This window comes from Vanessa cardui, chromosome 5, assembly GCF_905220365.1.
Source record: "Vanessa cardui chromosome 5, ilVanCard2.1, whole genome shotgun sequence".
Taxonomy (NCBI): domain Eukaryota; kingdom Metazoa; phylum Arthropoda; class Insecta; order Lepidoptera; family Nymphalidae; genus Vanessa; species Vanessa cardui.
Genome location: NC_061127.1, coordinates 8,602,203 through 8,625,176, shown reverse-complemented (window position 1 = coordinate 8,625,176; position 22,974 = coordinate 8,602,203). Strand labels below are relative to the sequence as shown.

At 29.5% G+C, this 22,974-nt stretch overlaps 3 protein-coding genes and 1 long non-coding RNA gene across 7 annotated transcripts; 3 read left to right on the top strand and 1 right to left on the bottom strand.

Annotated features, from left to right (window-relative positions):
* The first annotated feature begins 2,900 nt into the window (after positions 1-2,900).
* LOC124529629 (nudix hydrolase 8-like) lies at positions 2,901-4,835 on the top strand. Its single transcript, XM_047103444.1, has 5 exons — positions 2,901-3,029; positions 3,248-3,372; positions 3,460-3,551; positions 3,721-3,931; positions 4,165-4,835. The coding sequence occupies exons 2-5, from the start codon at positions 3,267-3,269 to the stop codon at positions 4,542-4,544; spliced, it is 789 nt and encodes a 262-aa protein (XP_046959400.1). The 5' UTR covers positions 2,901-3,029; positions 3,248-3,266; the 3' UTR covers positions 4,545-4,835.
* Positions 4,836-5,424: 589 nt separating this feature from the next.
* Positions 5,425-8,169, bottom strand: LOC124529626 (Golgi to ER traffic protein 4 homolog). Its single transcript, XM_047103439.1, has 4 exons — positions 7,895-8,169; positions 7,528-7,810; positions 6,123-6,433; positions 5,425-6,033 (listed from the first exon to the last, which is right to left on the bottom strand). The coding sequence occupies exons 1-4, from the start codon at positions 8,005-8,007 to the stop codon at positions 5,784-5,786; spliced, it is 957 nt and encodes a 318-aa protein (XP_046959395.1). The 5' UTR covers positions 8,008-8,169; the 3' UTR covers positions 5,425-5,783.
* A 615-nt stretch (positions 8,170-8,784) lies between these two features.
* On the top strand, positions 8,785-11,222 carry LOC124529627 (nudix hydrolase 8-like). Of its 4 annotated transcripts, none has more exons than XM_047103442.1 (6): positions 8,789-9,013; positions 9,262-9,419; positions 9,504-9,652; positions 10,081-10,172; positions 10,247-10,457; positions 10,789-11,222. In XM_047103442.1, exons 2-6 carry the CDS (start codon positions 9,376-9,378, stop codon positions 11,166-11,168), a joined length of 876 nt encoding a protein of 291 aa, XP_046959398.1. In that variant the 5' UTR covers positions 8,789-9,013; positions 9,262-9,375; the 3' UTR covers positions 11,169-11,222. The 4 variants fall into 4 exon arrangements, with proteins under 4 accessions (XP_046959396.1, XP_046959398.1, XP_046959399.1 ...); XM_047103443.1 differs by lacking the exon at positions 8,789-9,013 and adding an exon at positions 9,108-9,125; XM_047103440.1 differs by lacking the exon at positions 9,262-9,419 and having other exon boundaries at positions 8,785-9,013.
* A 7,549-nt stretch (positions 11,223-18,771) lies between these two features.
* Positions 18,772-19,990, top strand: LOC124529916. The gene is made up of 2 exons (XR_006966444.1): positions 18,772-19,436; positions 19,789-19,990. It is a non-coding gene; the product is annotated as an uncharacterized LOC124529916 (long non-coding RNA).
* Positions 19,991-22,974: the final 2,984 nt, after the last annotated feature.

Below are 22,974 nucleotides of genomic sequence, written 5' to 3'. Positions count from 1 at the left end.
GTCGTTAACCAAAACCAAACATAGTTACAACTTCAAATTTATCTTAACATAAATAAATCATCAAATCATACATTCTGAAGTAAACTACTTACTCATTTAAGCTTACATGTATAAAATAAAACACAACGAACATTTTTAAAAAATAAAAAAACAAAGAGGTCGCGCCAATATCAACCTTATAGTGCGAACCCAAAAATAAAAATTAATGCGTTTTATTTAGTTTCGCGCTCTTTTGTTTATTTTTATTTTTTTGTTCTAGCCAGTAGTATAGATAAAAGAATCTCCTAAATATATATATATATATATATATATATATATATATATATATACATATATATATTTAGGAGATTCCGATGATTGCGGGTTCAAACCCAGGCAAGCACCGCTGATTCATGTGCTTAATTTGTCTTTATAATTCATCTCGTGCTCAGCGGTGAAGGAAAACATCGTGAGGAAACCTGCATGTGACAAATTTCATAGAAATTCTGTCACATGTGTATTCCACCAACCCGCATTGGAAAAGCGTGGTGGAATATGTTCCACACCTTCTCCTCAAAGGGAGAGGAGGCCTTTATCCCAGCAGTGGGAATTTACAGGCTGTTGTTGTTTTTGTAATATACTTACTATATTTATCTATAAGTAATATAAAATAATAGCCATTTCGCACGTATATTGGTTTTAAAACTTAGACTTTAATACTTAGACCATAGAGTCACCCATCCATTACTTATTACGCTTACTTCAATATTGTACAATAATTTGAATATTATCATAAATAATATACGTTCAATTAATTTGAATAGACTCTATTCCTGGTCACGACCAAGTACCGCATTGCATTGGAAATTTTCCAAAAGAGGTTAACGAGTAAATTGGATTTTTTATTATTTGCCAAAAGCCAAGATCACTAGTTCTTTGACCTATGATATCAGTTATTTTATTTATTGACATTATTATCTCGTAATATTTTTATTAAAAATATAACAGGAAATATCTTTTCGTATCGTATTTAATAAAAAAAATATTGTCTATGCATATAATATTATTGGGTTTTGCTTAGGTTTTCTTAACAGTGGTTAACTCAAATTCAAATAACTTTATTCAATATAGAAGCATTACACTTTCTTATTGCTGGTTAATTGAAACGAAATAAAACATTGAACTGTTTAGACTTTAGTACACTAGCTTGCTCAGACTCCGCTCTTTTTTTTTCTTCTTAACCCACAGCCAGAAAAAGCTTCGCGTAAAGTAATGAAAAATTAAAACCACGGAATTTCCAAGTTTGTAAAAGATACAGCAACATTCGTTATTTTTTCCTGTTTCGGCCAAAAAGGCATTGAAAATCGGGTCCACCGAATCAACCACTGTAAACGGTGGCCCCACGGTGGCCATGTGAGCGAAGTTGCGAGTTCCTTTCATAAATGTTTTGAATGTACTTCCAACTGAAAATAAAGTTTTTTAAATATCTCAAATAGTTTTCTTTTTATTTTGAAAAAGAGTTGTCAAATCCTTATTGGAAAACCCTTTATAATGAAATATGTACAAGAAGAGCCTAAGTTTTTTTTACCGGTTCTTCTCAACTCATGGTTTTTTCTTTTCCAAGCCGATATTAGGTATTAATAAAGTACCCAAATATTATGATCCTTAAGATATATTATATAATACAACTTTATTATTTTGTTTTATTATAACAATAGTAAAAAGACGAATGTCACATTCCTTTACCACAATTTTTGAGTATCCTTAAAACGCATGGAATCCGACTGATGACGATCTTCTAAGAAGTCGGAAAATTGCTTTTTCATTTAGACTGGTGAAAACATTGTTATTTTATTGTATAACCTTTAGAATATTTTTAATAAAACCTCAATGTAATCAATACCTGGTATAAAAGTATATTAGTTAATTAGCTTCGGTCAATAATTACCTATGGGCGCATAGATATTATAGTGCACTAATGTGTGTATAAACACAAGTGCACTTTCTATTCGCTCGCTCGTATAATCCGATAGGATGGTAATCCGACACTTCTGAAGCGACCATATTCTTAAGTGCTCTTAGAGGCCGATGTTGTAACATTCGTATACTTATTATACATATATTATAGTCCAGTCAGACATTTCAAGAAATAATAATTAATGGAACTAAAAGATGGTACAAGTGTTAGGTATATTATATCAAATAAAATATTGCAACCTATCCTACATCTCATGAAAAAATTATACAAAAACAAATATCGATTTATGCGTTTTTCTCATAGGTGATTAGAATATGTTAGAGAAATGTGTATAAAAGTCATCATTCTTAATATCTAAAATTTAATTATTTGAAACATTGAACTATAATTTGTATAACACGTCCGATAATGATAGATAGCCTTATATACAGGTGCCTACTAACAAAGAGGTCCTTGACTCAAAATATAAAGGTTCTAAAAAAATAAGTCTGGATACAACTTTTTAAAAAATATATTTCTTTTGATTTACATGTTCACATTATATAGCGCTATTACTGCTATTTGAGAAAAAATCATGCTAACTTTATGCAATATAAACATAAATAAATATGCAATATAAATAAATAAATAAATAACTAGCTAAATTTGTTTTTACTTTTTATTATATTTTGGGTTTTTTAAGTTTTAAAATCGCTGATTAAAAATCAGATCTTTACTTATCAACAATAAAATTAAAACGCAGCTCTTTTTAAATTTTAATCGATTATATTGAAAATTATCCAAAAGCTATAATTTACAATAAGGCTATAACCGTAAAAAAATTCGACTATTTGTATAGGAAGGTCCTGTCTACTCTGGTAAAGTGTTTTTATTATTTATTCATTCATTCATTCATTTTTGTATTCATGAACTTAATGCGAGTACCATTATCTTTAATAATCGTCACCCTACATCTATATTCTTTATTATATTGACATTGACGTATTATATGTGTTGATTTTTCAATTGTGGACATTTGCCGTTTGACATTCCGATGATAAGTGATAATTGACTGTGATAACAATTTACAAATGTAATATATTTAAAAAAACGTGTAGTTATATCTAATCAATATTATATAATAAGACAAGAATATATATTTTATAATCAAATTTATTTTAATGAATGAACAATAGATACTCTTTTCAGGAGCTTTACTATTTATTTACAATTCTTATACATTGCTTAATGTTTTACCATTTATGCGTAGTATAAAATCCAATTCAATTTTCTTCTTTGAAAATATTTCAGTGTAAAAAATTTTTTCAAAATGTCATCCAAAACATTCCAAGGCGTTGTGGATAGATATAATGGGGTGACTGTGGACTCTCATGAAGAACCATGTGATCCAAATCAATTTTTGAATCAGTTGTTAGGTATTTACGATTACATATTTATAAAATAAAAGTAACACATTTAAATATATTTTATTTTATTCTATTAATATAATTCTTTTGTTTTAGATTCACTAAAGCAATGGGAGGAAGAGAATAGAAGATGCATTTGGTTTAAAATTTACATCAATGATGCAGCTCTTATACCAATTCTTGCAAATGTAAATATTTGTTATATGACAAACCCAATATATAAGTACATTTATTTAAACACCAATGTTATTTTGAAGAATTATCTCTCCTTGGAATTAGACAAATGTAATAAACTAATAAAAGGCAGAAGCAAATACTAATTTAATTTTTCATGATGATATAATTAAATATTTACAGGAGGGCTTCAACTTCCATCACTCAAGAAATGACTTTGTTATGATGTACAAGTGGTTGCCAAAAGACAGTACAGCTAACTTACCGCCAGCCTGTCATACCAATCTAGGAGTTGGTGGTTTAGTTTTGAATGACAAGAATGAAATGCTTGTGGTGACAGAAAAACATTTTGAATATCTCAGTTGGAAACTACCAGGAGGATATGTTGAAAGAGGTAATGTTATTTTCTTATAAAATAAATAATTGCAATCCTTAGCATACAAATAATACAAGAAGTATACTGTTTCTGGTTATTTTCATGAGTTAATTATTTGTTTTTAAATTCCAAAAACAAATACTTTTAACAGATATTTTACATATATATGTAGGTCTTGTAATGCAATATAGTAATAACAAATGTCTACTAGAATGACAGGTTATTTCATTTAGCTTATTATTTATTATCAGGTGAGGACATCAAGGATGCAGCCATAAGAGAGGTGAAGGAAGAAACTGGTATTGATGCCATTTTTGAATCAATGATCACCTTAAGACACACCCACAATGCAATGTTTGGAAATTCAGATATTTATATTGTAGTTTTATTAAGAGCTACCTCAACAACAATAACAAAATCAGAGTTGGAAATAAAAGATTGTAAATGGATGAGTGTGGATGAATTTTTAAATCACCCACACGCTCATGAATTTAATAAATTTATTGTGAGGCAAGCACTTAATTTAAAGGAACGAGGTATTCAATTCAATCTTCAAAAGAGTAATATTACTGTTGGGAAAAGGTCAAAAGCTATCATCTCACTTACTGTGGAAAATATTTCAAAAATTTAAAGGTTAATTTAAAATTTTAACTAATTTGCTACCTCAATAAAAACAATCTCGATTATATTACATGAAATGTAAACATTTACAGATATACAGTAATATATGTTATGTTTATTAAGTGCAAGTGTTGTAAATATAATAAAATATTAGGGTGATAAATCCATGGTATCTTATTCAATAAAAATGAGTAATTTTGTTGGGTTCTAAAAGAATTGACAATGGACTGTGATCAATTGTATATATCTATAATAACTCCTGCTTATTAATAAAATACTAGACAACTATAAAAATGCTTTTTTTGTTTTTTGTTTCATCAATATCATTAGTTAATGCAAGGACACATTAATCAGAATAAACACACTATGTTAGTGGTAATGATATCCTATTATTAAATATTTATTTAGAAAATTTGCACTTTAACTTATTTGACAATGACTCAATACCAAATATCAAAAAATTCTGTTTGTTGATGAAAAACGTGTATGGTAACTGTACTATCTGATGGTAAATGATCAGGCCATAGCCAAGGGCATTATAAAAAATCCTCTCATGAAGAATGAACCAGCAATCTTGGGAACTAAAATAAAACGCCTTCATGTCATAGTTACACTGGCTCTCTACACAACCAAAATGGAACACAACAATATTAAATGGTATCTACCTAGACAGGCTTGCAAAACCCTATCTTTATTTATTAAAGTATTTCTATTATGAAAACAAGTAATTGTTTATATGTATGCAATTAATGCATTCTTGCAAAAATATATATAAATATATACCTATTAATGATTAAAAATTGTCATTTTTCTAAGTTTTTAGACTGATGGTAGGAGCACATATACAGAAAAAATATTTAATATTGCCATTTAATAAATAAAAATTCAAATAGAACAAGTATAATAATAATGTTAATAATCTATATAATACAAATACAGTTTTAAAAAGATGATTTCATTAAAACAATCCAGTATTATAAAAAGTGCTTTATAAGACTATAAGCTCTCTTTCTAACTAAATGGTTTCACTTAAAAAAAAATTTTAGAAGATGCAATAGGTTTAAAAATTAATAAATTTACTTGTCTGTTTTTTTTAGACAGCAAATATTCTATACGTTTTGCACCACTTAAACCATTTCCTACTAAACAACTTTCACCCAATATACACATTGAATCAGCATATGCAGGTATGCAGATGTTTTTGATTAAAATTTTATAAATAGCAAGTTATGCTTTAACCCTTCACGGTCTAGTCTAAGTCAGGAATTGGTGCACTTTTTCTCAAACCATCCCCTTCTTCATCTGAAGTATCAACATCAACATCTCCTATAATAGATTTAAGAAGGCCACCAAATATAGAATTAGGATTTTTGTCTTGAGGGATCTCAATACCAAACCAAACTCGTCCAATAGTATCTAAGTACACTGAATAATTTGGATCACGCTTTATACTAATGGCATAACAGCTTCTTAGAATTTTAAATTGAATGACATGTTTCCTGAAAATAAAAAAAGCAATAAAATATAGAAACATCTAATTAGTGAGTAAATATTCTTAAATACATATAGAAAATCTTGATTTACTTACTGTTCAATAGCACGTAACAGAAACCATAGAAAATTTAATAATGGAAATAAGTATGGTGGGCCCTTATCATTTTTTATAGTAGGGTGTGATCCTGTGTATTTGTTAAATGCTTCTGTGGCCATTTGAATATTACGCAAACAAAGACACTGTAGAACAGCTTGGGCAATAAACAAATCTATTTCTGATTTGAGTCCCTTTGTCGTATGAAGCTCAATCAGCATATTAGCATAAGCTGCTCCATCACTAGAGTGTAAAAAGTGTCTATGTGCAGATGTAAACTTCTTCTCCTGCCAATATATTTCAGCAATTTTCTATAAATAAAAAAAAATGAGAGAGTTAGAAAAAATGAGTAATAGATCACAAATTTCAAATAATACATACAGTGAGTAACTAATTTCGTTAAATTTTATTTAATTTGACATTTTTCATACAAAATTAGAAATGTTGAACTATGGTGAATATATAATTATACTAATGTATTGTTGTACTAATCAAATAAATAATGCCTTAAATTTTGTATATAAAAACAAAAGTATGAGATTTTGATATAAATACTACTTATAACAAGAATAAAGAATATCTTGTTTACAGCATAAACATCAACAAAACTTATTGTCACAGGAAATAGTTTGAAGTAGGTAAATAAAGCTTTATAAGTATTAAGTAAGCTTATTTCCTTGTTTGTATATTGGCAACTATAGGGAGGTAGAAACCTGCAGTTGGGTCAATAAAGTTATTTTCTTTCAAGATTCATCAGTAAGAGGCCATAGGATAAAAGTCATTGTAATTGTTCAAAGTTTGAAAGGTAATCTTGAAACAATGTAAAGTTGATTATTCTTAGTTTTGAAAAAATATCTATCTAATTGGATTCAGACAGTGCGCTTGAATTTAATGTATGAATTTGTGCATTGGAATAGTATGTCATACGCAGGATTATTTTCTTTGAGAATTTGTCAAAATCATTTAGAAGTTCATCATCACATTCACATTGCAAGGGTTTTTAAAGGTATAATTTTGTAATGAGGTCAAAAATTTATAAATATCATATCATTCCCAACATCTGTTCACAATCATTGTAACTATATTGTATTTAATAGAAACCAGTTGCAACTTAACCTGAACTATTTGACTCGCAAATAAAATTAATAAGCTTCATAAAAAAACAATGTTTATTCAAAATAATTTTAATTACTCTTTGTAACTGTATAATGAAACTGTTAACCTAGCAAAAATATGATAATTTTGGCTAAATTAACAAGTCATACTCAAAGAGTAACATTATTTGAGCAAAATAGATTGATACTCTGATACACTTTTACTATAAGTTTTAGGCCAAGAATAACATTTTATAGGTTATAATTTTATGTCTTATAAGAGTTTAGGCTTAAAATTATTTTAGCCTTACCTTGTGAAGTAAAGGATGACCTTTTTTATTATTATCCATGGACCATTTCACAGCATTTGTTAGAAATGTCTCCCTTTCGGGAATACTTGAATTCATCTTTTCGAATAATTTTGATATTTTATCTATCCATTCGTGGCAAGGTTTTGTTTCTGATTTCGTTAAAACTTCAATCAACAGAATTGCCAGATCTGCTCCACTGCCTTGTTGATCGCGTTGTAGTAAAAGACTTGAACCTTTATACAATAATTGAAGCAAATCGGTATACTTCTTTTGACTTAGATACCTGGAAATATGTAAGTTTAAAATGGTCAGACTGTTGACAGGTATACAATTATATTATAAATATGTTCTTATTTTATAGATTTACCTGAAATAAAGAGTTCTGTACATTTGATGTGCTTCATAATATTGACCCGAATTCACAGATGCTTCGAGTTTATCTAGAACTCGCGATACACCTCTTTCTCCTCTTCCAGCCATAATTTGTTTTCGAGATAATATTATTCCAGAGAAAATCTTTCACATCACTTATTTTAATTTACGTCTTCACAAAAAGTCACTTTACCACATGAAACTTATTCTTTCTAAAATTTATTTCATTGGTTAATAACCAAATAATTGCAAAATATCTGTGTCCTATGAAAAGGCTGTATCACATAAATGTCAAAAGTATTTAAATTTATCTAGAGTAAAAGAGAAAGAATATTGATAGAAAAGACACCTTTCTAGGCCGGTTAGCACTCGTTCAGGAATAGATGAAATAATGTATTTTTGTAGGGTACGATATTTTAATTCTAATATAATAAAACTAAAATGAAATGTACATTTAAAATTGTAATTTATTTTTATTTACTTTAGAAACATAATTTAATTAAATTAAAGATACTAATGAATAATTGTATCATAAGGTTAGTTAATAATGTAATATTATGATTGATGAGTGTGTTATTTTATATTATATTTCTGATATATTGTTTCTTATCGTTTCAAGCCACTAGACCGTCGAGACAGTTGTATAGTACTAGAGCGAGAGAGTGTTATAGGAAACAAACAGTTCTTTTAATAGTTCGTGGTTTTTAATTTTTTAATACAAGCTTGCATTAAATAAACAACAAAAATAAATGATCAACAAAAGGGTTTTAGGATAAATGTTTTATTAATAAATCTCTATTTTTATTGTTTCGGGATTACTTCTTTATTGTCTGTCGGATAATTATTAAGGATAACTCTACACGTAGGCAGCTACTTCTACCCTCGTGTACGAGTTAGTCAACTATTTTCGTGAATTGTTACATATGTTGCCTATTATACTAGTTCTTTCCCATTCACAGTCAACGTGAAGATATCCGATATCGAAATTGTAAGAGTTACAAGTGACCTATAAACTCGATAATATTTTCACTCGGCGATTTTTTTTAGAGATGATGATGACATTTTCATTCGAAGTACACTCTTGCATGAACTGGTCACTGGATAGACGACAAAGGTGCGTACCTTTAAACATTTTTTCGTCATATCAATATCTAACATTGGTTTGAGTGTTGAACCACACGTTGGGGTCGAACAGAAACAGTTTTGAGGCCAACGTTTATGCCGACGTAATTATTAAAAAAAAAAAACTCCAATATTATTGACATTGACAATTTTTGACAGTGTTTTCTTTTTGCCTTTTTGATAAAAAATAGATTAGAGATAAGTTTTAATTTCTTAATAAGTATTTTCGTTTCATTGTAGGAATAGCAGATTTTGATTATTCGTGAAGATAGCACGACAGCAAGAGAGGTTCTACACAATTTTTATAAGGAAATATTTTATATATTTTTTAAGAAATTTCTGTTTATTATTAATATGTTGAAAATAAAAAATTTAATCGTACATTTAAAAAACACAAGGTAAAAATACGTACGTTTAAAAGCTAACCGGCCACTAACTATTGTTAAAAAGGAATGTAATTAAAATTTTTAAATTTTTTTTAGAAATACTTCTTGTACTAGATGTCTACAGTGCAATTACTCATTACATCACAATGGAAAATTTACAGGAGAAAAAGATAGGTTTAATGGCGTTACTGTTGATTCTACAAAGCTACAATGTAAAAAAGAAACATTTTCGAAAATTTTAGATGGTATGTGTATCTGTTTTTAATTGGCTTCCACATTTATAATTTTAAGTTTTGCTCCACTAGTTGTTTATTAACAGTAACCTAATAAAGTTAAGTAATAACTAAAGTATACAAAACCTTAATAATAAATCCTTGCATAAAATAACTGACTTTCTAATAAATAAGTAGCAATAAAATGACTAACATTTATTTTAATTTTTATTATATTTTTTTCTAAATCATGGTCAAATAATATAATTTAATATTTGCACAATTTTAAGAATGAATTGTAGTAATCATTGTGAATTTCAAAATAATCAAAATAACAATTTATGTTGGTAAAGATTTATTTAAACATCTCTAAAAAGCAAGTATAACTAAACCACATATAAAACCGGAAAAGTTAAGACTTTTATTTTAAGTTATTAAATGTATCCATAATTACATTTCAGAATCACTAAAAAGTTGGATTATTGAAGGCAGAAGATGTATATGGTTCAAGATCAACATAAATGATTCGGCTTACGTTCCTATGTTAGCCCAAGTAAGTTAACATTATACTTTTATGGATGTTGTATTAGTAGATAGATTTTTGTAAAATTATATTGGTATTCTTAGAAAGGTTTTAATTTTCACCATGCCAGAGATGATTTTGTGATGATGTACAAATGGTTGCCCGTTGATTCAGAGCCTAACTTGCCACCGGCTTGTCATACAAATCTGGGTGTAGGAGCATTAGTATTGAATGGAAAGAATCAGTTATTAGCCATATCCGAAAAGCACTATGATTACCCACATTGGAAACTCCCTGGTGGATATGTTGAAAGAGGTAATTATAATTTTTTTTATTGTTTATTTTTTTTTTAAATGTTGCTTTGTTCATTTAAAAAAGCAACCTAGATAATTAATGTTGGTGCACCTAAAAAGTTTGCAGATACTTTAAAGAAAATTTGATTAAGAAATTACAGGACAACATACATATCAAGCTTTATAAAAATTTATTGTTTATGAACATAAATAATAAATTGGAAAAATTCTTCAATATATTTTTAAACTCAATAAAATGCCTATACTTATATATGTATCATAATACACTCCAACAAAAACTTATATTTTAATTCAATTTTCATTGAAACATGTGTTTAATATTTATTACATAGGTGAAGATATAGTAAAAGCTGCTCAAAGAGAAGTTAAGGAAGAGACAGGAGTTGAGTCAGAGTTCTTATCTTTAATTACGTTCAGACATACACACAATATGATGTTTGGCAATTCCGATATTTATATACTCCTGATGATGAAAGCTTTATCGGAGAAAATAACTCTGTCCTTAAGAGAAGTACAAGATTGCAAATGGATGAATATTGATGAGTACAAAAATCATCCACATGTTCATGAGTATAACAAATTTGTAATAAATCAAGCTTTGTTGTATAAAAATGACAATTTAAAACTTGACATAGAAAAAAAATCTGTAAAGTGGGCACAGTTTACGAGAGAGATGAGTTACTTAGTTGTTACAAATTATGACAATAAATAGTATATTTTGTTTTGTTATATATTATTTGAATAAATAATTTTTATTATATTGTTACTCGATTTTTTTTTTAATAATATTATTGAAGTACATTAAATTTTTATGTATTTACGAAGTTTGTAATCCTGCTATTTTTGTTGTTTCGACAGTAGTTTTGTTGTTTTTAATGTATTCAACATTTGATACCCTTATTAATATGAGGAGAGATGTACAAAAATATGCTTTATTGCACATCATATGATTACAAGCTTGAGGTAGAGGACTTAAAATTACAGTGAGAAGATTTGCAAGAGTCCACATAAATTATTAAAGTATGTGTGATAAATGATAATCATATTATAATAACAAATACAAATTTATGTTAGAATATAGTTATAAATTATATACACATAAAATCCGTGAACCAATGATGTTGTAGTAAACAGATATGTTATTAACGCGCAAAAAGTGAAGACTAGAAAACGTCCTAATTGTGACGTTTCCCTTTAGTCGTTTTACGTTGTAATACGTTATAATACATCATAATTACGTAGTAATACGTTTTGCGTAATTAAAACATCTAGTTATCCCTTTTACTTATTGTTTTTATCAAGCTATCCTTTTTACTTTTAACGAAATGTAAAAATAAACTAAAATAAGCGGACCCCGGCGCGGCACACTTTTTTCTGTTGTTTAGTATGGATATAACATATCTGTTTATTAGAATATCATTGCCGTTAACTAAAGAGACTAAAAACTGAAATGGCCAAAATGAGGCAAATATTTTTTTTTCGACTGCAAATCATTACCCTATGCTTTGAATCATGAGTCGTGCCAAAAAAATTAGGAGATAAGTAAAAGATAAATTTAAAAAATAGGCTTCTACTTGATATTTGAAAATATTAAAAAAAATGTCTAATCTTAATCATTAAAGGGTTTCATAAACGTACGATGTGAATGAAGTATTTGTTAATAGGAATATAAAGCGAGAAGGATTTTTTTTTTTTTTTTTTAATAATAATAAATCTTTATTAGAAGGATTTTTTAGGTTACTATCAGTGGGAGAGAATGGTTATCCGAGTCTGTCATGAAATCAATTCATTATTTTAAATAGAATAGTAGGTAGTCAGTAGGAACAATAGAATAGTTTTACACATTTTTACCTTCTTCATTAATTTGTGACGAAAATTAATGAAGGAAGAAAAGTCTGCTGAATAAAATAATAGCGTTATTAAAACATCAGGAGATACTTCTTGAATAATATTCACCGTTGTAAGCTTAATGCCGAAAATGTCAGAAAACCATAAAAGCGAGGCGAAACTTAGGGGATGGTTTTGAAACGAGTATTTCTCGGCTTAAGAGGAATTCACAGAGTTTACGTAGACCTCCACACTCCTCGGATATAATCAATGGAAATGAAACTCTTTTGAACATGACTTCTCGGGACCCCATTTCTCTGAGAATCTAGGTTTCTTTTCCAATGAAGGCACGTAATGAAAAAAAGAGATCTTTGATTTTTCATATCTGTGCGGTCGGTAGTTAATGCCTGGGTTTCCATTCCTGTAAAAAGCTACCGTTATAAAGTGTAAAACGGTAACAGGAAACATCTTGGGGCTTTAGCTGGAAGGACAAGCTTTTCTCCCCGGTTGGGAAGTAACCACCGATATTTCTTCAACTAAATAAAAAATCTGGAAATATGTAAATTTATGATTTTCAAGAGAGATAATTAGGGGATCACCAGTTGCCTTTTAATTAAAGATATGTCAAATCTAAAAGAGATTTTAAATTATCGTATGCAGTTTACTATTTATTCATAATTTTAGGATAATTTTAGAAGAAGCTTTATCTGCCAATTTATTCACGTACCTACTTGTGTAAATTCGAAATGGCATGAGTTGAGATAAATAAACAACTTTGACCTTCAATTAACGTGACATCATTGGTTGTAATCTAAAGAACATATGCATAGTGGATTCTTGTAAAATAATTTGAATGTCGGCCGAGTTGTTATCGGAACATTGAAAGTAAAATGAGAGCCGATATACCTATGACAGATCGAAAGACTTCGGTGACTTTTATTGAAAGGTTTTTAAAATCGTGTAGAAAATCAAATGAACGATTATATGTAACAAGTGAATTCTTACCGGTACAAAAAATAATCAACACTGTGTTAAGACCATAAATTTACCTTGTAAATCCACTTATTATTTTTTTCTCTTATTGTCTTGACCTTTTTTCTTTTGTTGCTTATATGATAACACTTAAAGTTTTAAAATATTGCTGTTTTCTATTTCTTTATTATTGAGGAGCAAGTCTTTCTCATAGGAAATAGTCTTATACATATGTGAAAAGAAATACTTTTATTATAATAATTAGTTCATTGTTATATCATAAACTTAAATAAAGGTATATCTATTTAATTTATGAACTGTTTCTTTTGCATAACATAGGAGATCTATTAAAAAGTATAGAATAGTTAATTTATTTTTCTTTCCCGTTATAGGTACATTTATACCGTAGCTATATCAAAGGTACATTTGCCAAACCAAAATATATTGGCCAGGGCAGCATATTTAGTAACTAAACCTATCTAAATATATAATTGTCTTAGGTTAATAGGGGATATACAAGCAAATGACTGTAAGAGTAAGTTGTTGTTTAAAAAAATCAATATAATTATCGTTTTTACAAATTTGAATTACCTAATTAAATTATTTATTTCTAAATATAATTATATATAATCTTTAATACATATAATTTCTTTAAGTTGAGTTAATATCTAAATAAAATAATATAAATATTATTATATCTATTGTAACGTATTATTAATTATTATACAAATATATATTCTATAATTTTAAACTAAGATTGTTATTGGTCGTATCGGGGCAATACGACAATTTTCGTATAAAAATACGAGAGAAGCGTTTCCACGCGGATAGTGATTGGTTTTTGTTCTGCTTTGTCTGCATGTTGACCTGTAACAGAAAATACGAAACACATAAATTGGCTATTGTGTAATGTGTACTTGAATTTATAACGCAATCTTACAATGACTTTTACTTTGAATCGAATTTTACAAGTACCTACCCTAATAGACACCTATAAGCTTTAGTTTTTAAATAACAGTTCGTCGGAATGTAATAAAACTGATAATTTATAACTTAAAAAAATCTATAAATTTTTTTTTTTTTTTTTTGAGATAAATAAACAATCTGTCTATGGATCAAGCCGTCAAAAATCGACCATTATCATTATTGACCAAATGACGAAAAAATATAAAGTTTTGTCATTTTCGACTGTCAAATAATCGACATTAAAACAAAAAAAAATCAATTCGTATTACTTACTGAACTCTTTTTAATTTCTAGTAACTAAAACATTATACTATCATTTCAAAAACAATGTGAAACTCTATTATCTTGACTTGGTTGTTATTTTATAAACAGATCTTATAAAAATGACCTAATGATTTAACTTTACCGACTTGTTTTTATCGTTTACCGTCATAGCTAAATAATCGGAAACGCTTAGTATTTTAACAAGTGCGTTTTATAAATTTAGCATGCTGACGTAGTTAATTTAAGTGGGACCATGAAATGTAAGGAATTTTGTGCTTACCTTAGCATCACTTTTGCTGTGTTTATACGTAACCACCAATGAAAAACCTAGAAACAATAACTTAAACGTGATAGCTACGGAAACAACTATCAAAAATGCGTATGTCATGTTAAATGTTTTAAATAAATTTCAAAACAAGGTTAATGCACCGCTTCGAACCGCGAACAAAGCCGACTGCTGGTTACAGTGATCAAACTGGCAGTACTGTTTCTAGGGTTCCGTAACATGAGTATTGAAAGCAAATGGGTTTTTAATCTATTTAAGAAAGTTAAATCATTATCTTTAAATAAATGTCTAATAGCTAATTAGCCGCGTCATAACAAAACTCGTTAATCGATACACTGATTATTGAATTAGGAGTATTTATTGTACGGAGCCTTTAACATTAGAATTTCATTACTTTGTTGCCGGTATTTTATCGAAACCGATATAGCTCTTCTAATGCATAGAAACGTCATGTTATAATGTATAAGAATTTTTTTTATAGAAATTATACAATTTTACTGCTTATGTACACACAGAATCATCTTTAAACTATTGGAGGCCCTGGGCATATTAGAATAATGGGCCCCCTATGAGTTTGTCAGAACACTATTTTGTGAGAATAGACAAAATAACTTTCATTAGGTATTCTTCAGTTAGTGAATAAAGAATGCTTTGTTGTAATACCTAGTTACTGATATATTACCATCAGAAAAATCAGAATCTTTATTTTGAAATCATATAAGTGTTTTATTTGATCCGGGGCCCCCTATCGAGGGGCCCTGGGTCATTTGCCCAAGGTGCCCACTGGGAAAGAGAGGTTTGGGTACACATAACGTTTCATCACTTATGGAATAGGGATTATTTTTAATCGGCCAATAAGATCCATAAATTATTTTTTTATTTTATATACGGAATCTGAAAATTGTCTGTTAATCGTTTAAAGCTAATGAGTTGATATAAAATCTTATAGATAGGTAAAGTATTGAGATTTGTATCATGATAAATCCGATAAATTATTAAATCCTATCTGTTATATTCACACATCATCGTATGTTTGTGTTCGGTTGAATTGCCATCGTGGCCCCGGAATGACATTCACTCATTGTTCGCAAGGTTTCGTTTCGTCCGTTGTTTCGTTTATCATTATCCGCGTTTAATTAACACACGTTTTGAAAACTTCTTGAAGTTTTTTAAATATTAAAATAGAAAAGTTTAATAAATATAATTTATTCCACTGTTTACGTGAAATTGAAATTTTCATAAATTTTATTGGAATTTGTATTTGCTTTAAAAATTTTGAAGGTACTTACTCGTATTCTAGTTTACATAAATTGTAGATCATCAACAGCCCACGTTCGTCCACTGTTGGACATCGGCCTCTCCAATTTTATGCCACTGTGATCGGCTACCCTCATCGAGCTCCTGCCAGCCGTCTTGCGTAAATCTTCACTCCAACGTGCCCAAGGACGTCCTACACTACGTTTGCCAAGACGCGGTCTCCACTCTAGAACTTGTAGGTAAACGGAATAATATATAGATTTATTGAGTGATGTAGTAAATACAGGAAAAGTGATGCTGCTGTGCGACGTTTTTGTCAAAACAGGAATAAGCCATTGACATTGCATTGCTTTACATGAATGATACGAATGATAATATTGATTATTTTGATAGAAAAAATATCAAAATGTATGCGCATTAAGCAAAAATATTTCTAGTAAAGCAAAGAAAAACGTTTGAAAAGAGAAGACACAAGTTCTTTACAAGGGACTCGAGAAAAAGCTAGTCTACGAAGCCTACTTAATTGATGATTTCGGTTGTCCTCATAGAATCTGCAATCCGACCCAATGTAATCATGATTTCAGATATTCAAAAGTAATAAAGGGCCTAAATTAACTACCTACGATTTGTTTGCACCAAAAAATAATTACATTTAGGTAATAATGGTAAGCTAGCTATTAACTTATTTGTTAAACATATGTATATAGTACGACACAACTTAGATGAAGCATCGGCAAAATTCGTAAAACCGATCACATCCGAATTAAGTACGCTATCCCAAATTATCAATATTTATTTCTTATGTGAATATGATCTTTACACTAACGTAATAACTTATAATATATGACTATATTTGTCAATTTGGCACGTCGATTTACATGCACTTGCTTTGTCGGGTTGAACTGACGCGAAAATCTATAGCGGCGAATGGTGTCGAGCTATTGTTGTTTGTATAAATCGGCAGTAATCGGTTTTATTGAATTTGCCGATTCTACATCTAATTTGTGCCTAACAATACACATAACTTTGACATTGACGCATGTTTAAAATAAACTCGTACTGTTAATCGTTGAAGTTTAACTATCTACATATTCGAATAGCGAATCTAATCTAGATAACTAAAACTTTGCCCAAGTAGCTTCTAGCGTACGGGTCAAATTTCATGTATCTTGTTATCGGGACACTTAAGTCATCAACATTGACATGCGGGGCGGACGACTGTCCACGGTTCAAATATACGGTGTAAGGAAGTGTCATACGGTGTTTCAAAAATCCAAGGAATTTGGAGCGGAGCAAAGAGCAGTTCTATTACTTTCCTCGGTTGATACGAATGCAAGCTTTGAATATAGGCAGGTATGGAAAACAATATTATTTCGACGAGTCAATAAATGATATGGTAGTCAAAATACCCTAATTTTTATTAAGAATTTTATTTCGAATGTTATATCTAGAATGAGGATAGATATTATATATTGTCATTATATTATTGTTATATTGATACTGATTTTTGAAGAAAATATTTTTACAAACGTTTTTTTTAGTAAAGCGCAATAGGGCCCAACCGAATTAACATAGTCTGACTCCGCATAGTCTTGTCTACCTTAGCCACATTGTGTATCCGAAGGCACGAAGGAAGGTAGTCTTAGCAAGAGCCGGAACAGAGTGAACGATGGCGGCTACGCTTAGAATACATGTTTAATTTATAGTTAATACCTACTCCCAATCACAACTTTTTTTGACATATCATTTTAAAACCATTCGAATTACATATAAATAAAACCCATCATCATCATCCTTCTGCCCTTACCCCAATATAATTTTGAATCTTCTTCTTCCATACTTTTCTGTTTGACGTCATCTTATAAGTACCAAATATTCTTTTATTTTCCAGCCATACCTATCCATCATTTCATGAGTCGTCCCCTTCCTCTATATCCATCAAAGTTCTCGATCTCACGCTCCAGATCTTCCTCAAAACATGGTCCTCATTCCATAAAATGCACATACCATGAAGCCGGCTTCTACTACCTAACTATCTGTCCATTAATATTTTTGATTAATAAATGTTTTGCCGCAATGCAATGCTTCCATTTAAAAGTAAAGAAATAACTCAGAAACGATCCTGCCTGTAAAAATGGCTGTTTTGGGGTTTCCTAGAGGTGCCTCGCTGGCCAAGGTTACCTTCGTTCTACGAGGATAGCATTGTGTGGAGCAAGCCATGGATGGGGGTCGCGTTATACAGAAGAATACTATTGCAGTGGATTAGGATATCCTTTTAGTTTTTAAAGTTAAAATAATACACGTGGTAATTTATACATAGCTATCTCTAATATCGATTTAGTACTAAATATAATAATGAAAAAAGTCAAATTTACCACACCAAATGTAAAAAGTGTAAAACGCTGATTAAATCTTATCATTTGGAAGTTGATAGATCCAGTAGGATTGGCTGATTTTCACGACCTGTTGATAATATAAATTTATATATAATATTTCATACTTTTTATAGTAAACTGCAATAGGCCACTTATAAAAACGGATTAGTGAGTAGAATTAGTTGATAAGACCTATGTTGCTATAAGTTGTTTAGTATATTTTAGTAACTATATAATGTCTTACTTCATTATGTGTAATGCAACGATCGTTCGATCTTTTAATTCTAGGTTTGTGCATTGTTTATGTTTTTTATGGGTGGTGATCTATAGATTGAGTTTATGATGTATGAGTATGATGATTAAATAAATTGTTCTTAAACTTTGTCTACTATTGTTATATCCGGTCTATTATAGTCGTAATAGACTGGTTTATAGATTGTACTATTATAAGTATACATTATTAATTAGCGATTAGATAGTGTTTATCTAATATAGTGTCAGATGTATTTAAAGAATGTTTTGTTACGTATTGATTAGAATTATTTTTTTATAAATTTCAGAAGTCTATATTTTTATATGTATTTCTGATAGTCGTGAGGGTCTATAACTTGATCTTCAATCTTATCATGAACCCATATTTTGTAGCAAAAAATCACTTCGATTAATCCATGCGATTTTTTGACGTTTCTATGGCATAAGTAACAATTATGATTATTAATAATATGCTGAATTTACTATGAATATAAAATCAAATTTGTCTTCATAAGTCATCCATTGTAAATCTACCAGTATTATAAAATCCAATTCACGATAAAATATACAACATAGCATTTAGATAGCTCAAAAGTACAGAAAATCAGTCAGTGCCGTGCTAGCTTCCAATCGATAATTATATATGTATATATCTTTCATACAATAAAATTAAAAAATGGGTTTTGATACAGTTTTTTTGGTAATCGCTTGTTCAATTTTTATCCTTAATTTTGTGTTTATAATAGGAGCAGTTGCTTTTACTGTACTAATTCAAGAAAAGGTATTTATTTTTTATATTTATAAAGTTGTAGGTAATCATTCATTAGTTGACGTTGATTGCGTCACATCGTAACTATTTTACAACGTAAGCATTTCGTGAAATTAAATGTTTTTAATTATAAGTTTTAATTACAAAATGATAAATGATAACAGATGATTCACGATGTAATTTCGCTGTAAAATGATGATAAATGATACTTAGTGCAAACATAAATTTTTCTTTGATTCAAGAAACCATTGGCCACTATATGATAAGTTGCACTTTATTTTAACTTAAAGTAATGAAATAAATATATCATAACATTTAAAGTCTAATTCTTAATGCTAAGTCCTAATTTTATGAGAATTTACAGGAACCAATGAGGATTGGTATTAAGCAAATATCATCAGTAAGTCAAATGAGTGCTCGACCTAGCCTTGTCCCTACCCTGCCTCAAGTGATGATGTACAACGCCCTTATTCGAACGAGCAGTGCAAGTAATGTCACGAACAAAGCAGTTTTTAATTAGAGTTATGGAATTTTTAAACTAATAAAAGTTTACCGAAACTGCCTTATTTATTTGTATGGATTAATCATTATATTTCGTCCTATGTTTTTATTATGTTCCGTTTATGAAAATGGTAGAATGTAAAATCACGTAATTTATCATTTATAATTTCGAATTGCCACCAAGGCGTGTTTTCGACAAAGTTTTTATTTTATCAGTTTTATCAATGATATCGTTTTGTTTATAATTATCTTAATCATGCAGAATTAAGTGTGTATCTACGTATAAAGAATTAATATAGTATTCATGGATGCCACTTGATTCATTAATTTTAAAATATTGTATGAATATATAGTATATAATATATTTTGTTTACAATTTGATTTAGTAAGTAAATTAGATAATAAGTTTGCAATTGTTTAATAATGTAATATATTTTACTATGGAGGTTTAACTTATTTATTATCTCCTTGTTATAGTAAACTTCTGATACAGTAATCCGACGTAATCTAGGGCTTAACTTTTCGAGGTGTGGAGGTCAGTAGTGTACCAAATATCTTCCATCCTCTTTACCTCCAACCAGACAAAGAATCCACTAACTAGCTCGACTTTTAATGAAATATATATTAATCTTCTAATAAAAGATAAAATACACTGTTATATATTATGGCCAGATTAACCATTTACAAGAAGTAGCACCAAACTGATATGTGCCTGTTACTCTACTGTTTCTCTCAATCCTGAATTACTCAATAATACAAATCAGTTTCTGATGACTGCATGGTAAACTTATCAATGACTTATTAAAATAAAATGAAGACAGACCTGCTCGTATATAGAGGATATTTACTTACATACTGACGAGGTTGGACATAGCGACCTGCACTGGTACAAGTAAATATGATAAAATTTATGAATTCCCTAATTAAGCTTATTTGATATTGAATTGAAACATTCAATTACATTTGTTAATTTCGATATAAAATCGAATAATATCACAATCTATACAAGACCTATTCAATTCTAGTTACATTAAGTATGATTTAATACATTTTTATTGGACTGAAGTAATAGGAAATGTCTAACATTATAAAAGTAAAATCTGGTGCAGAGAGTGAACGTTTTTTGTACATATGTATTGAAATAATAGTAAAAAAAAACATAATAGACTATGTACTTAAAAATTCTTTGGTTGGAAAGTATTGGGTTCATATTTATGAATAACAAAAATAATTTAGAAGATAGTGATATAATAATGAGATGATATTATGTATGTTGGCAGTCGGGGTGTTCGCTTTTGCCGTTCTGAGGAGGACGCGGGGATTACTAATATACTCTTGTGTCTGAATGTCAAAGAAGGAAAATGCGATAGGAAGTTCCTCGTGGGATATAATGTTATATCCTCGTTGCCGTACTCTTCGCTGCGAATTTTGGATCTTAGTCCTTTAGTGGTGGACGGTTGACAGTCTGATGTACCGTTGACCACACGACACTGGTATAGAGACGGCGAACTTCCGCCCACGGTTCTTCGAGGTTGGCGGAAGTCTGTGCATTGTATGCACTATCTTGGCGATGGCATGGGGACCAGGCGTTCTAAGAAGTCTTCGAAATATTTGCGACCTTCCGAACCTAGACCCAGGAATTTCATGTACCTGGTTATCTGGCTTCAGTCTGCGTATATCATATATACATGACTCGACACGAGTCTCTTATTTTCCCCATGTGAAACAAGTAACGAGTAGAGTAGCAAATTAAAAAAATATAAATAAAAAAGTTTTCTGTACTAGAAACGTAAACTTAAATAGAAACGTAATAAGTAAATCATTAAAAATATGCATGCAACTCATTGAGACCAAACAATATTTACATTTCAGTAATTTTTTTTCCTTAACGGCAGGTAAATGTTGGCAAAAAACTTAAATAATTAATTTAAATGAAACGCTGGTACATGGCCGCTAGATGGATGCACTATTTAATTACAGTCCTCACTATTGTGGCAGTCCCCTGAAATAGATACTATCCCAACATGGGCTATGTTGGGATAGGATATTCTAGCGTATTATCAAATATAACATACACGTACTAATCAAAGTCAATGAGATTTAAAACTTTTTCTTTTTACGAATTGTTATATTACTAACCAAATCCTATTTATTGACAACGTATTTGTAAAGAAATCAACTTAATGATCCTCCTGACGGAATATTATAGTGACCAAATGTGAGTTTGCAATATAATATATAAAATTCATTAATTGCTTAACACAAATACCTCTTGTTTCGATACCGTTCCACTGGAAGGCTCCTCCAGTGGGCAGTTTCGCCCCGTTGTGAATCTATGCACTAGTACTACTGTCTAGACAGGCAACACTTAATAGGAATTATGTCAACTCAGGAAAATTACCTATTTAATTTATTCATTGTTTTGTTATTAATAAATGAAGGAATTACGACCGCAAGTTATTTACTATTAGAGTAAATAATTTGCGGTCGTAATTCCTTCATTTTTATTATTAAATTAGAACTATTTTTCGCTGGATATCTACTTCTCATAAATTTTCGAAAAACACATGCACCCGACATTAATTTACTGTATTTTTTACCTGTAGATGGCGTTAATAATCAGATATATAAAATGTATATTTGTGCCTTACCTGTTGTGGCAACAGGTAAGGCACAAATTTAGTTATTTAGTTTAAAATTTTAATACATACTGAATCAATGATTTTTATAACAGTTTTTTTAAATGAGGGCAGTGAAGTATTGCATGGCGAAATGCGGGCGAGCAGATAAATAAAATTTCTTTACTTTAGGTAGGTAGTCCAAAGAAATTAAAAATATTTGATAATTATGTTATACGTATAACTATTCAATCAAAATGATAACTTTCAATGTTTCATTCACAATTGTGACCTAAAAATATTTATTTATAATATAAAGGTGTAATAGCGGCGTTCATACGTAAGTTCCAAACATATTTAACAGCCCAATAGTTATTACAACATATCGATAATGTATTTGCGGTGAAACACCCACTAGACTCTGTGCGTAA

Excerpts from the sequence above, each read along its gene's own strand:
- LOC124529629 (XM_047103444.1), top strand. The coding sequence starts at position 3,267 with ATGTCATCCAAAACATTCCAAGGCGTTGTGGATAGATATAATGGGGTG. Across the intron at positions 3,373-3,459 it reads ATTTTTGAATCAGTTGTTAG|ATTCACTAAAGCAATGGGAG; the intron begins GTATTTACGATT and ends CTTTTGTTTTAG. Across the intron at positions 3,932-4,164 it reads AGGAGGATATGTTGAAAGAG|GTGAGGACATCAAGGATGCA; the intron begins GTAATGTTATTT and ends ATTTATTATCAG.
- LOC124529626 (XM_047103439.1), bottom strand. The coding sequence starts at position 8,007 with ATGGCTGGAAGAGGAGAAAGAGGTGTATCGCGAGTTCTAGATAAACTC. Across the intron at positions 7,811-7,894 it reads TACAGAACTCTTTATTTCAG|GTATCTAAGTCAAAAGAAGT; the intron begins GTAAATCTATAA and ends ACATATTTCCAG. Across the intron at positions 6,034-6,122 it reads CTGTTACGTGCTATTGAACA|GAAACATGTCATTCAATTTA; the intron begins GTAAGTAAATCA and ends TTTTATTTTCAG.
- LOC124529627 (XM_047103440.1), top strand. The coding sequence starts at position 8,949 with ATGATGATGACATTTTCATTCGAAGTACACTCTTGCATGAACTGGTCA. Across the intron at positions 9,014-9,503 it reads TCACTGGATAGACGACAAAG|AAATACTTCTTGTACTAGAT; the intron begins GTGCGTACCTTT and ends AATTTTTTTTAG. Across the intron at positions 10,458-10,788 it reads TGGTGGATATGTTGAAAGAG|GTGAAGATATAGTAAAAGCT; the intron begins GTAATTATAATT and ends TTTATTACATAG.